Raw genomic sequence first — 15,036 nt, 5'->3', positions numbered from 1 at the left:
ATTGGGAACCATACCAGGCCAACATAGACATACAACAACCTAGATAACCCACCCTAATCACACCCCGACCTGACCAACATAGAGAATAAAAGGCTCTCTATGGTCAGGGCGTGACAAGGACAGGAAGATTGTCGGTTGGATATACTGCCAAATTCTCTAAAATGACGTTAGAGGCGACTTATGGTAGAGAAATTAACATGCAATTCTCTGGCAGCAGCTCTGGTGGACATTCCTGCAGTCCGCATACCAATTGCACAATCCCTCAGAACTTCAGACATCTGTGACATTGTGTTGTGACAAAACTGCACATTTTAGTGGCCTTTTGTTCCCAGCATGACTTTCTCATGAAGCTGGTTGAGAGAATGCCAAGAGTGTGCAAAGCGGTCATCAAGGCAAAGGGTGGCTAACTCCTGAAAGACTATACTTTCAGGAGTTAAACAACACAATAAAAAAAATCACCTTGTTTGTCTCATTCTTCCAACCTAGCTAGTGACTTTATAAAACACCATATTTGGTATTTGTATTTTATATTATACCAACGATATAGGAAAGCATCTGGTGGCAAAATAGCCAAAAACATAAAATGATTAATTCATTCAAGGTTTACAAATATGCCCAATCAATAGAACATTATGTCAGAAAACAATAGTCTAAACCCAATGTCTCTACCATATATGGTTGAAAAGTGACCGACGATTTACTCTGAGAATTTAACCTCACAACACCAAATATGGAACACATACAACCAAGTGCGGTGCAGTCTAAACTAGTAATGGACACAGCAAATTATCATTATTATTTCATCAACACTGTCAAGTACAAGTATATGAATGTTATAATATTGTAGAGAACAAGCTAAAGATAAATTCTATGTCATTTCTAATGACATCTGTTAGGATTTATGTTTATGCACTATAGGCTGTTAGCATATTGGTTGAAGATGAATATTGTTTTGTTACACACACACACAAACAATACAGAGGGGGGTGTGTGTGTAGGTGTAAGGACTGACCAACACAGGCCATAAAAGCTGTGGACAGTCTGGAGAGGGGAGGGGTGCATCTCTCTAGACCAACCAGGAGTTTAGAATACTGGACAATACCATATTAGGAACTGTTTCAGTGTAGAATCGACAGACACAAGACGGATCTAATCTACCCAGCAACCAGGGGCCTGTTGCACAAAAGTAGAATTAAGACATCCGGGATAAATGACTCAGCTGAGCTCAATGAAGCCAAAACATGTGCGTTCAGGCTTAATTGGTTGCACAAAGACCAAGCCAGGATGAGCAGACACGGATTCATTAAGCCAGGTGAAACCAATCCTGGATAGGTGCGCGCTCACGGCTCACTCAAATAGACCCCGCCACAGATCACAGATTAACTGATTTACCATGGCAACTAGAGCCGCGTACTTTTCCCCGTCGGAAGCACAAATCCTCATGGAGGCATACGAGGAGGTAAAAGATATAATTAAGAAGAAAGGCAACACCGCCACAGTGATAAAGCAAAGAGAAAAAGCGTGGCAAAGTATTGCAGACCGCCTGAATGCGTAAGTAGTGCCCAATTACACACTCACCGCTCCGCTGAAACATCACAATTACAATTCAAATATTTAATTCACATCTCCAAAAATGCAGTTGTACTGTAATTATGAAACGGTTAAATTTTTAATTGAAATGCACTGCAGATATGAGTGAAATTGTGTAAAGTAACTCCATCACACTGTATAAAGCTATGATAAATTTTTTGATATTTTTACTGAAAACAAGACAAAAATACCAAGTAATTTTTTGCAGTGTGACTCCATTAAATGTGTGTGTGTGTGTGTGTGTAGATTAAACATGAACGGGCCAAAACGGACATGGCAGCAGGTCAAAATCAAATACAAGAACATTCTGCAGAATGGTATGGTCCCTGACTAATATTTAACAAAGCACAAGCATATATTGTACCCAGAAGGTGCCTGCTCACACATTGTCTGTACTGTTTTAGCAGTGAAAAAGAATACCCACAGACAAGGCACGGGTGGTGGGTCACCAAAGGCTGACCTTACCCCAGCAGAGGACATGGCCTTGGAGCTAAATAAAGGCAGGCCCGTCTTAGAGGGGATCCCTGGGGGGAAAGAGACGAGCATAGGTTCCTCCCAAGATGCCACCCGCTTCATTCAAGGTATGTCCTTCCATCTCTACATGGGATACAACCACATTCATATTGAATCAATTTGGACTGTCTGACTTTGGTTTACCTATTGCCTTGCAGTGTCTGGCAGCACTGTGTTCCTGTTAGAGCCACCAGCACAAGCACCAGACGATGCTGATCCAGTGAGTACTCCATCAAAGGCATACTGTAGGCCTGGCATGTCTTGTCTACTAGCTTCAATATGAATCCGATTAAATGTGATAGGGTGAAGGCCCCAGTGCAGCAGCAACAGCACATGATGGAGACGATGATGAGGAGGAGACCATCTCTCTGGATTCCAGAAGGCATGAGGTATCATGTTAAGACTGTGAAAGTACTATTTACTCTACAATGGTGAGGAGTCCTCATCAAAATCAAAAAATCTAATTTCTTTTACAGGACCCAGATGCTATACAGTGGGAAAACCAGCCTGGCAACATAGTGCGTATTAATAAAAGGACACCACATCCTGCCAAATTCCAGCTGCGCTAATTGTATTGTGTTCACAGAGCTCACAAGCTATCAGAAAGTTGTATGGCAACCACCTCCGGCGCCAAATAGAACTGGCAGACATAGACATTCAGTACAAGAAGAAAAAGATGGAAAATCTTGCACTGGAGTCCGAAATAAAAAAGAGGACAATTAGGAAACTGGACCTTGAAATAAAAAAACTTGAGAGGGAGGTGAGATATGCCTTCAATGTACACTGTATGCTAACTGTAACACAAATGTATTAATCATTATTTTTCTTTCCTCCCCCAGCTCCAAGAAGATGACACAGCTCAAAATAAAAATTAGGTATATTCTCGTAAAGTCAAGTGAGCCATGACATATGAGCTCTTATTGTGAGCACACAGGACGGTGGCATCTTTCTAAGTTTTTTATTTATTTTCCCAGCAATCAGTACAACCAAGTCATCGTTATAAGGCATCGCCCTCTTTTGCCCACCCCCCCAGCACCAGGTGTGGCCACTAGCCTATATGAAGGCCCAAAATTGTGTGTTCCTTTCTGCTCTGACAATGGCATGCCCATTCGTGCGAGATGTGGTGGATGAAGAAGCACTTGTGCTGAGGAGAGCCTTCAGGCGAGAAAGGGTCTTCAGGGACCGGTTGGACCCACTGGCCTTCCCTGATGACCATCTATATGAAAGATACAGGTTTTCTGCAGATGGCATCAGGTATCTATGCAGACTACTGGGTCCCAGGATTAAGCACCGCACTGCACGGAGCCATGCACTGAGTGTGGAGCAAATGGTTTGTGTGGCCTTGCGCTTTTTTGCTAGTGGAGCCTTCCTGTACTCAGTGGGGGATGCAGAACAGCTGAACAAGGCCACAATTTGCCGCACAATAAGGAGTGTGTGTCTGGCTATCAAAGCATTAGCAGATGTCTTCATCTCCTTCCCTGGCCACAGAAGACTCTGTGACATCAAAGAGGAGTTCTATAGGATTGCAGGTAAGAGGATCTACAAATTACAGGACAACTGTTAACACATAGTAGGATACTCATTACTTTGTGTGACAGGTTTCCCCAATGTCATTGGTGCAGTGGACTGCACACACATAAGGATAAAAGCCCCCTCAGGTGCCCATGAGGCCGATTTTGTGAATAGGAAATCCTTTCACAGCATTAATGTTCAGGTGAACATAACTTTTTGATATTGTCCATTGACGAACACTCTGCATTGCCAGTGATGTGCATTGATTGGTGTAATATTCCTCATCTTATGATTTCAGATGGTCTGCAATGCTGACTGTGTGATCAGCAATGTTGTGGCAAAATGGCCTGGCTCAGTCCATGACTCCAGAATCTTTCGGGCCTCTGAAATCTATCAGTGCCTATCACAAGGTAAGCCACACAACCCCTATTTATAACCATCATGGCTGTGTCAAGAATATCACTGTGTTTATGAGGTAGTAATGATGAGATTTTGTGTTGACAGGTGAATTCTCTGGTGTGTTGCTGGGAGACAGGGGGTATGGCTGCCAGCCTTTTCTCCTGACACCTTTCACAGACCCCCAGGAAGCACAGCAGGCCTACAACCATGCCCATGCCAGGACCAGGGCCAGAGTTGAAATGACCTTTGGCCTCCTGAAGGCACGCTTTCACTGCCTTCACAAATTAAGGGTCAGCCCTGTTAGGGCATGTGATATTACTGTGGCTTGTGCTGTCCTCCACAATGTGGCCTGCCTGAGGAAGGAGAGGGCCCCCAGAGTGCCACCAGCCATGGACTGGGACAATCCGGCAATCTTCCCTGATGACGACAGTGGTCGGCTGCTGAGGGACCAATATGTGTTGAATTATTTTAGTTAGTATGTGTGCTTTCAATTTTGGTTAAATATGTCCTGCGGTGGCAGAGGAATTTGGGTTTTTTTGGGTTCGTTTTTTGACGAATTTGGCCTCTTATGATGTTTGTGCGGTATACTGTGTGTAATACAAGGCTGCAGGGAGGCTACTGCATCCATTCATTTGTCTGTTCAGTTGATGTGTATGGATTTGTCCTGCATTTATTTTAGTGTGCAGACATGCAGGGTGTGTTATATACAGACCTTTGAATGTGTATGTATCATTTTGTATAATATGCTTGGATTCTGTGCTTTCCATCTTGTAGAGTCACTGTGACTTCAGTTTCGAAAGGAGCTGATGGTTTACCTGCTTTGTTTTGTCCTTATTCAATAAAGGAACATAATGTTACACATTGTGTTTTTATATTCATATGGAATGTGTATTTGTTTATATGACAGAGTACTAGGGCCACACTGAAGAAAAAGGATAAAGTCATAAATTTATGAGGCTGGTTCTTTCTGCAGAAAAGCTACATATTGTTTTTACAGTTTTGATACTTATGACAATGTGATACTTAATATTCTGGCACATCAGCATGTCTTTGTTTATGAAACCATACTGAAGTACAATTTCACGAAATGCCCCACATCTGTCATTTTAACAACTGTCCTCCTTTAAAACAACTTGTTACAATATTATGACTTGTGTTTTTTTCCCCTCTGTGGCCCTAATATTCTATCATTTTATATATAGCCTTATAGTCTATGGGAAACTGTAAACATCATCTAAAAATCATTTTTTATCCAAAATCATTGAAATTAATGATCACAAACGTTTAAATAATAACAGTGGGTCTAGTTATATGTGATAACAATGTATAGTGAGCAGTGAAATAACTATTGGTTTCCATTTGTGGTGACTGCTGACTGACATTAGGGATGAGATTAAATAGATCCTGGAATTTAGCCTGGTCTGGAGCAGGCTAGCTCCACAGAATAAATCTCCATGGTAATTTATACCATAACATATCCTCCTGCCCCCTATCCATCTTTAGTGCAACCGGATTACGGATCAATTGAGCCAGGATCACCAAGATATACTGGCTTAATCCCTTATCCTAGTTTTGTGCAACAGGCCCCAGATGTGGACAAAAGGAACGCAAAGCAAAGGCGGGGCAAAGTCTAAACCGTGCCCAGCCTCTACTGTGATAGGCCAACAGACGCGTTGAAACTACGTCATCACGGTATAAGAACAGCTGTTTACGTACTTCCTGCCAGTTCCCTGTTAACCCTGCGTGGTGATACAGCGAACCCGTATATACGAAAATTGCATTTGCCATTCATTGTTTGCGATAATTAAAGAAAGTTAGAAGACCTGGCTTTTTATCTATCCTGACACCGGATGTGTTACACGCAGCGTTCACACATCAGGCAAAGAAAACGACGTTTGGACATGAATTTCATAGCTCCCTCTTGAATTGACCCCTTTTCCTCTACATTGGACAGCAAGTAAGTGAATATATAAAAATAATATATGTCATTCATCAGACGCTTTTATCCAAAGCGACTTACAATAAAACCTGCTGTTGTTTATGTATGGGTGGTGATGGGAATCGAACCCACTACCCTGGCGTTGCAAGCATCATGCTCTATCATGGTCATGGGTGCACCTCAGCCACGCTCAAGGTCCTAAACGATATCTTAACCGCCATCGATAAGAAACAATACTGTGCAGCCGTATTCATTGACCTGGCCAAGGCTTTCGAGTCTGTCAATCAACACATCCTTATCGACAGACTCAACAGCCTTGGTTCTCAAATGATTGCCTCGCCTGGTTCACCAACTACTTCTCCCTGATAGAGTTCAGTGTGTAAAATCGGCTTCCTGTAGTCCGGGCCTCTGGCAGTCTAGGGGGTGCCACAGGGTTCAATTCTTGGGCCGACTCTCTCTGTATACATCAATGATGTCGCTCTTGCTGCTGGTGAGTCTCTGATCCACCTCTACGCAGATGACACCATTCTGTATACTTCTGGCCCTTCTTTGGACACTGTGTTAACTACCCTCCAGACGAGCTTTAATGCCATACAACTCTCCTTCCGTGGCCTCCAACTGCTCTTAAATACAAGTAAAACTAAATGCATGCTCTTCAACCGATCGCTGCCTGCACCTGCACGCCCGTCCAGCATCACTACTCTGGACGGTTCTGACTTAGAATATGTGGACAACTACAAATACCTAGGTGTCTGGTTAGACTGTAAACTCTCTTTCCAGACTCACATTAAACATCTCCAATCCAAAGTTAGGCTTCCTATTTCGCAACAAAGCATCCTTCACTCATGCTGCCAAACATACCTTCGTAAAACTGACCATCCTACCGATCCTCGACTTAGGCGATGTCATTTACAAAATATCCTCCAACACCCTACTCAACAAATTGAATGCAGTCTATCACAGTGCCATCCGTTTTGTCACCAAAGCCCCATATACCACCCACCACTGCGACCTGTACACTCTCGTTGGCTGGCCCTCGCTTCATACTCGTCGACAAACCCACTGGCTCCAGGTCATCTACAAGACCCTGCTAGGTAAAGTCCCGCCTTATCTCAGCTCGCTGGTCACCATAGCAGCACTCACCCGTAGCACGCGCTCCAGCAGGTATATCTCACTGGTCACCCCCAAAGCCAATTTCTCCTTTGGCCGCCTCTCCTTCCAGTTCTCTGCTGCCAATGACTGGAACGAACTACAAAAATCTCTGAAACTGAGACACTTATCTCCCTCACTAGCTTTAAGCACCAGCTGTCAGAGCGTCTCACAGATCACTGCACCTGTACATAGCCCAAACAACTACCTCATCCCCTACTGTATTTATTTTATTTATCTTGCTCCTTTGCACCCCAGTATTTCTACTTTGCACATTCATCTACTGCAAATCTACCATTCCAATGTTTTTAATTGCTATATTGTATTAAATGTATTTACCACCATGGCCTATTTATTGCCCTACCTCCCTTATGTCACCTAATTTGCTCACATTGTATATAGACTTGTTTTTCTACTGTATTATTGACTATGTGTGTTTACTCCATGTGTAACTCTGTGTTGTTGTATGTGTCGAACTGCTTTGCTTTATCTTGGCCAGGTCGCAGTTGTAAATGAGAACTTGTTCTCAACTTGTCTACCTGGTTAAATAAAAAATATCAACTGAGCTACGAAGGAGCACGTCGACGTCACTAGAATGATGACAAGCAATTTGAACGGATTCTAAAGGGAATCATAGAATTCCAAACTCATTTATATGACAACACAGTTGTCAATTTTGTAAACAATCATTTTCGAACGTGTGTTGCCAAGAGACATCTAACCGACGTTCTATGGAACGTTTTCTGTGCGAAAACAACAACTTGAGTTTGCTGCTGACAACGAACTTGATTGATTTCTGAGACCTGAGATAGCACAATCGACTGGAAAATGCCTGGGTGCTTTTCAAGACTGGCGGAGAGAGTGCGTGGACGTCGGCGGCCTACTGCGTCGACAGGTTGTTCAAATTCATTTGTGGCTTGTTTTTCTTGTCTTTTTCTGTTTTGCAGGGTTAGTGATCGTCGACAGGTGGACAGCGACAGCGACTTCGAAGAGGGTATGTGGAGTTTAAAACTCATTTTACTACATTTAACAATGTCGTTATAATTTGAGAAATGTTGTGTATTTCTATAATTCAGACTTGGCAGAAATGCTTGTGCTAGAGATGTTGTAGCTAGCTAGCTTGCTAGCTAATATTAACTTTAGTAACTGTTGCTAAGCGATCGACTTTTGCTACCTAGCTAGCTAGTATTAGCAATCTTGCTACGTTTTATGTCCTAACAATTGTTTATTTTATATTCCAATGTTCCTCATTTTAGAAACAACTGTCCTGGATGAGGTCCAGTTGGATGTGCCAGATGTTCCACAGCTGCCAGTCCTCCTTGATGTCCAGAATGCTGCTATCATCCTTGAGGATGTGCCAGATGTGCAGACTATCCTTGAGGTACAATTTTCTGAAAGTTTGGGGTTTTATGTTTGAAAAATATCCCAGATATTCAAGTTGTGTCTCTTTGACATGAAACAAATCTCTTGTCTGCTTTCTGCTTTAGGAGGCCACTGGCAATTGGCAGTTGATTCCGATTAGGTTCAGCCCCCTGTACTGTGGGCCTGTTGTGATCAGGGTAAGAGACCCCCACACACACAGTCACATCACGGTTACAATGTTTACTGTTTCCAACATGAATGTATTGTAATGTGCAGAACAATGCCGGTCCGGTGGTTAAAGCGTGGAGAACTTTCCAGTTCATCAGCCCCATCATCACCTACATGCGTGGGGGATCCCAGGTATGTGTCTTTGTAACTACCTAATCCTAATCTACATTGTCAGTCATTTGATCTTGATGGAAATGTGTCACAGCAATTGCTGAAGTGGTTTTGTTGATGTTGTTTATCTCAACAGCAGGTGGTGGTGAGGATGCACCACGTGAGTAGGGTGAGAGGCCTGGAGACTCAACTGGTGTGGGCCATCTCCAAGGAGACAGCCAGGCTTAGTCCAGAGGGCATCCCCTACTGTGCCACCAAAGTGCAGTCCATCACTTGGATCCAGGTAAGACGTAAATACTACTGAAATAGTATTAGATTAGGCTTTTCTTCACTTATTCCATTTGGCCTTAACATGTATTCTCTCTCTGTCAGCGTGTGGCTGGCAGGGTGACCCACTATGCGTCTCACCTCCGCCACGAGACGTCTGTGGACATGACGCTTGGCTGCTACCAGGTAAATAAACGATTTCCTATGTATATAGACTAGACATTACTGGGCATTTTTGCATTAGATTTGCTGTGTTTTCTAATAACGTGTGTGTGGTAAACAGGTGTGTTGTGTGTGTTTTGAGCAGCAGACTGATGTCTCAGTGGTGTACGCCACTCTCCACATGGGGCTGGACGGGCTTCTCTCCTCTTCAGCGTGGTCGGAGGCTGCCTCCTTCTCTACGCCCACCACTCAGCAGTTCACTGACCCAGAGCCTGAGGGCCACAACTGCTATGAGGTCAGACGTTACACACACATACTATTGACTAGGAGCATTAAGATCCTTCCATTGACCGATTGTTTATGTCATTGCATTGGTCACTGATTTTGAATGCTTGTTTTGTTGTCGTAGGGCTGGGAGGAGGACCTGCTGCCTGAGGAGAGGGAGGTTCCTCTGCTAAAGTGAGTTCCTCTAAATGTCTGTGTAGTCTGGGCTTGTGAGATGCTGAAGGATAGTGGTTAAATGCTGTTATCCCCCATTGACTCTAATGGTTGACATGCTCCATTCCTTCCCTTTCACAGCCTCTACCTTACCACCAAGAGAGTGGAGGACATCGCCCTGAGGCTCGTCTCCCTGCGCCAGGCCTTCACTGTGAGTGGACCCACTTTTATTTTTCTCTCTGTCACTTCTTGTTCTGTCTCCTAGAGGAAGGTGTCTCACCCTAACTCTTCCCTCTTCCCTAGACCCTGCTTGGTTCCACCCTGAGCAGGAACCATCTGTTTGTGGCGGGAAAGGTCCTCCTGGGCGCACTGGTTCAGGCCAACCACATGGTAACTCACTAACTCATTCTCTTTCAAGGGAAAGAGAGCGTCCCTGAGGGGAAATGTGTTCTGTTCACTAAGATGCTCTTTTCTTTGTCATAGGACGAGGCCAAGTTCATCCGTACCTATAACGACTTTGTGGACTACCTGAGTGACCCCTCCAAGCGGAATGACATTGAGAGGGAGCTGGCTAAGGCAAAGGTGAGTTCATTAACTCTTTCAAGTCTCACTGAGTTCTTCCACATGCGTGTCTTTTATACATCACAGTAGCTGATCTATATGAAATCATTCCTATTTTCTCCAAACGTGTTTTCTTGTCCTAGATCCATCATGTGAACATGATAGATGTCCTCTTTGAGCTGGTGCTGTTTGGGTTAATGACAGCTCAGAAGTCCCTGATGGTGGTAAGTAGCATCTCACTGGTACATGTTTTAATATCTCTCTATTAGCAGTTTCACTTAAATTCCTCTTCTCTTCTATTCTCTCCTCTTTTCTCCTCCTTTGTTTCCTTTAGCACCCTGGTGGGTTCGTGGAGCGTCTGTACGCTCTCCTGTACTCTTTCCTGCCCACTGCTGCCAACATGGAGCCAGAGGCAGACAGATACCTGCTGCTGCTCAATGTAAGAGTCAAGAGGTTACTTCCTGTTTACTTCCATATTCTTAGTGTACTTCCTTTTTACTTCCTTATTCATGGTTAACCAGGTTCCAATGCCATTTTAGGGGGAGTATTTCTAATTGTCTCTCTCCTCTTGATAAGCTAGTAACTCAGAGCCATTTTCTATGTGTTGTGTGGTGTTCTCTTCAGGGCGGGCTGATGGCTCTGCTAGACGACATGTTTGGCCAGCAGCTGGCCTGGTACTTTAACCCAGAGTCTCTGGTCACTGAGCTCTCCAGCCTCCTGGAGTACCACTTGGAGAACCTCATGGCCAGCATGTAGTGCTACTGCAGGGACCATACTCCCTTCTCCTTCTCTCTCTCTTTTGAAGGAATTGAGGACTTGAAGTGCTTTGTTGAACCCTGATTAGTTAACACCCATTAATTTAATGTATTCTCTTATTTTCTCTCCCCACAGGATTCTTGTGACACTTTGCCACCCAACAGGGATCTAGACACCAATGCACTACATTACTTTGCACTGAATTTGACATTTTTAAATAAAATAAGTTGTAGTTCAAAAACATTTTTGTTTCTGTCTTTTCATCTATTTGATTTTATGACCATTTCCTCTTCCTAGAGGTATAATGCTAATATTATATTATTACATGAACAATGATGCTTTATTATCTGCATATGGAAATAAAAAACAACGTTTAGTTGATTTACAGATACTACAGGCCCACACTTTATATGGTTTTATACTTTGGTTTGTGATACTGTACTATTTAAAAACATGTAGGACTACATACACTAACATACACATCAACTAACATCAAGGCGGTGACCCGTTCCTGTAGGTTCATGCTCTACAACATTCGCAGAGTACGACCCTGCCTCACGCAGGAAGCGGCGCAGGTCCTAATCCAGGCACTTGTCATCTCCCGTCTGGATTACTGCAACTCGCTGTTGGCTGGGCTCCCTGCCTGTGCCATTAAACCCCTACAACTCATCCAGAACGCCGCAGCCCGTCTGGTGTTCAACTTTCCCAAGTTCTCTCACGTCACCCCGCTCCTCCGCTCTCTCCACTGGCTTCCAGTTGAAGCTCGCATCCGCTACAAGACCATGGTGCTTGCCTACGGAGCTGTGAGGGGAACGGCACCTCCGTACCTTCAGGCTCTGATCAGGCCCTACACCCAAACAAGGGCACTGCGTTCATCCACCTCTGGCCTGCTCGCCTCCCTACCTCTGAGGAAGTACAGTTCCCGCTCAGCCCAGTCAAAACTGTTCGCTGCTCTGGCACCCCAATGGTGGAACAAACTCCCTCACGACGCCAGGTCAGCGGAGTCAATCACCACCTTCCGGAGACACCTGAAACCCCACCTCTTTAAGGAATACCTAGGATAGGATAAAGTAATCCTTCTAACCCCCCCCCCCCTTAAAAGAGTTAGATGCACTATTGTAAAGTGGTTGTTCCACTGGATATCATAAGGTGAATGCACCAATTTGTAAGTCGCTCTGGATAAGAGCGTCTGCTAAATGACTTAAATGTAAATGTACACTGAGTGCACAAAACATTAGGAACATCTTCCTAATATTGAGTTGCACACCCTTTTCCCCTCAGAACAGCCTCAATTCATCAGGGCATGGACTCTACAAGCTGCCCTAAGCGTTCCACAAGGATGCTGGCCCATGTTGTGTCAAGTTGGCTGGACGTCCTTTGGGTGGTGGATCATTCTTGATACACATGGGAAACTGTTGAGCATGAAAAAAACAGCAGTGTTGCAGTTCTTGACACACTTAACCCGGTGCGCCTGGCACCTACTACCATACCCTGTTCAAAGGCAGTTCAATCTTTTGTCTTGCCGAATCACCCTCTGGTCAGTCTATTGACACACACAATCCATGTCTCAATTCTCTCAAGGTTTTAAAATCTTTCTTTGACTCCCCTTCATCTACACTGATTGAAGTGGAATCAACAAGTGACATCAATAAGGAATCATAGCTTTCACATGGTCAGTCTATGTCATGGAAAGAGCAGGTGTCCTCAATGTTTTGTATTATCAGTGTGTGTAGTAACCTGGTACAGTATAAAGTATACCACTAGAGGGGATAACTGCTTCAGTCTTGAATGTTACTTCTCACTATCTCTACTCTACATTAACAGTCTGCCATTGTAGACTCCGGTAACTTGGGTATTTTAGTTTTTTATATTTGCCATTAATGTCTGAACCATTTACCATCTTTCCCACTGAAACCAGTAATGCTAGCGTTCATGTGAGAGAGGGTGTAGTAGTGCATACTGACCACTAGTTGGATCATAGTGTGGGTGGGGGAGTTCATGCAGGAACCCATAGGAGCCAATACCCAGTCCTAATGGAGAGAAACACCATAGAAATCGAATGACAAGATTAGATGAATGACTAGAATAGACTCTTTCTTAGAGAAATACATGATAAAGAATGCAAAGAACATACTCTACAATGCACATCCTACACAAATGCATTGCTTCCCTAAAAATACTAACTGTGTGTTACAGCAAATAAGGTGGTACAATGTTAGCTCATGATTATCTATTCAGTACAATGAGTAGTTAAGAGATAGAATCTCACCTTCCAGCCTTGTTCACTGAATCTCACATATAATTCATGTCTCTTACAAGCCTGACGCCCACTGTTGACATGGCTGTGATCTGAAAGGGACCAAAAAATATGTTATGAACCAGGAAAGACTAATGTACACTTTGGATGCATTGGATTTCAAATGAAATGTGAACGCAACTTAAGTAATTTTGTAATTGGGATGAACTATCCCTTTAAACTGTGTATAAAACAAGTTTAACTACAAGATGAAAAACCAGTGTTGTCCCCTGACCTTGTATGTATACTGGGTAAGGGCAGGTCGTATTTGGGCTTCTTCTTATGGGGGTTGGGTTTCAGGGCGCCTGGGGGGCGACAGGGGGCCTGGCTGGCCCTGAAGAAGTTGGTTAGATGAGTACTTGAAGGGTTATATCTATATTTTGGAATGTTAGATGTTGATTTCGGGAGGTTTCCATCATGGAAAAGGGACCAGACCACTTTTTTTGTTAGTTAACCTAAACGAATCACGACCCTCTATGGAATAACAACAGTGACAACAGTTGACTGCTATTTAAGTAATAGTTTGACTGTCAAATCCATGTATTGGTGTGTGGCCATTGACTTTTATGGAGAGACCGCCCCAAATTTTCTGTGCCATTTCCTGGGCCTTTCATTAACTCCGCGTTCTAAGTTCTGCGCATGGAAAAATCAATGGTACAAAACCTAAGATATTGATCTTGTAAGAGGTGCGTAACGGGCTGCAGGGAAGTCAGGCGCAGGAGAGCAGAACTGGGTAATAACTGGAGCAGTTTAATGAGGAAAAAACTAACGGCACCCAGAACAACAAAATATGGGTTGAAATAACCCGTCGCAAACCAGTCTGAAGTGCACATACACTTTACAACAAACAATTCCACACACAGACATGGGAACAGAGGGTTATATACCCGTCAGGGAATGTAAACCAGGTGTGTGGTAAAACAAGACAAAACAAATGGAAAATGAAAGGTGGATCGGCGATTGCTAGAAGACCGGTGACGTCGACCGCCGAACGCCGCCCGAACAAGGAGAGGAACCGACTTCGGCGGAAGTCGTGACAGTACCCCCCCCACCTTGACGCGGGGCTCCAGCAGCGCGCCGACACCGGCCTCGGGGACGACCCGGAGGGCGCTGGCTTTCTGGCAAAGCACGGCGCGCTGAAGGTGAACATGGGAGGCGTCCCATGTCTCCTCCGCACGCCGGAACCAGTCGTCCACCGCAGGAGCCTCGGTCTGACTCTGATGCCAAGGAGCCAGAACCGGCTGATACCCCAGTACGCACTGGAAGGGGGAGAGGTTAGTGGAGGACTGGCGAAGCGAGTTCTGGGCCATCTCTGCCCAGGGCATGAACTCCCCCGGCCGTTCCTGGCAACAAGACCGCAGAAACCTACCCACATCCTGCCCCAACTCTCTCCACCTGCCCGTTACTCTCGGGGGGAAAACCTGAGGTAAGGCTGATCGAGACCCCCAGAAGCTCCATGAACGCTCTCCAGACTTTATCCTCAGGCACCCCGCAGTGCCGGAAGACGTTAGTGAACAAGGCCTCCGCAGTCTGTAGGGCCGTAGGGAGACCGGGCAGAGGAAGCAGACGGCAGGACTTGGAGAAACGGTCCACAACGACCAGGATCGTGGGGGGGAGATCTGTGAGAAAATCTATCGACAGGTGAGACCATCGCAGTTGTGGAACGGGTAAGGGGTGTAACTTACCTCTGGGCAGGTGCCTAGGAGCCTTACACTGGGCGCACACCGAGCAGGAGGAAACATAAACCCTCACG

At 44.6% G+C, this 15,036-nt stretch overlaps 2 protein-coding genes across 8 annotated transcripts; both read left to right on the top strand.

Annotated features, from left to right (window-relative positions):
* Positions 1 to 900: 900 nt before the first annotated feature.
* Positions 901 to 4,894, top strand: LOC139554275 (putative nuclease HARBI1). Of its 7 annotated transcripts, XM_071367043.1 has the most exons (10): positions 901 to 1,907; positions 1,995 to 2,171; positions 2,262 to 2,323; positions 2,406 to 2,492; positions 2,580 to 2,621; positions 2,690 to 2,863; positions 2,943 to 2,978; positions 3,078 to 3,632; positions 3,914 to 4,025; positions 4,120 to 4,894. In XM_071367043.1, exons 1-7 carry the CDS (start codon positions 1,844 to 1,846, stop codon positions 2,976 to 2,978), a joined length of 642 nt encoding a protein of 213 aa, XP_071223144.1. In that variant the 5' UTR covers positions 901 to 1,843; the 3' UTR covers positions 3,078 to 3,632; positions 3,914 to 4,025; positions 4,120 to 4,894. The 7 variants fall into 7 exon arrangements, with proteins under 7 accessions (XP_071223144.1, XP_071223143.1, XP_071223142.1 ...); XM_071367042.1 differs by having other exon boundaries at positions 2,690 to 2,978; XM_071367041.1 differs by having other exon boundaries at positions 2,690 to 3,632.
* A 2,090-nt stretch (positions 4,895 to 6,984) lies between these two features.
* On the top strand, positions 6,985 to 11,284 carry LOC139555392 (uncharacterized). The gene is made up of 14 exons (XM_071369143.1): positions 6,985 to 8,096; positions 8,359 to 8,483; positions 8,590 to 8,661; positions 8,741 to 8,824; positions 8,940 to 9,086; positions 9,176 to 9,256; positions 9,378 to 9,527; positions 9,642 to 9,691; positions 9,812 to 9,881; positions 9,974 to 10,060; positions 10,154 to 10,252; positions 10,375 to 10,455; positions 10,566 to 10,670; positions 11,123 to 11,284. Exons 1-14 carry the CDS (start codon positions 7,931 to 7,933, stop codon positions 11,282 to 11,284), a joined length of 1,479 nt encoding a protein of 492 aa, XP_071225244.1. The 5' UTR covers positions 6,985 to 7,930.
* The last annotated feature ends 3,752 nt before the right edge of the window (positions 11,285 to 15,036 follow it).

This window comes from Salvelinus alpinus, chromosome 26, assembly GCF_045679555.1.
Source record: "Salvelinus alpinus chromosome 26, SLU_Salpinus.1, whole genome shotgun sequence".
NCBI lineage: Eukaryota > Metazoa > Chordata > Actinopteri > Salmoniformes > Salmonidae > Salvelinus > Salvelinus alpinus.
This window is presented reverse-complemented; position numbering and strand designations above follow the sequence as displayed.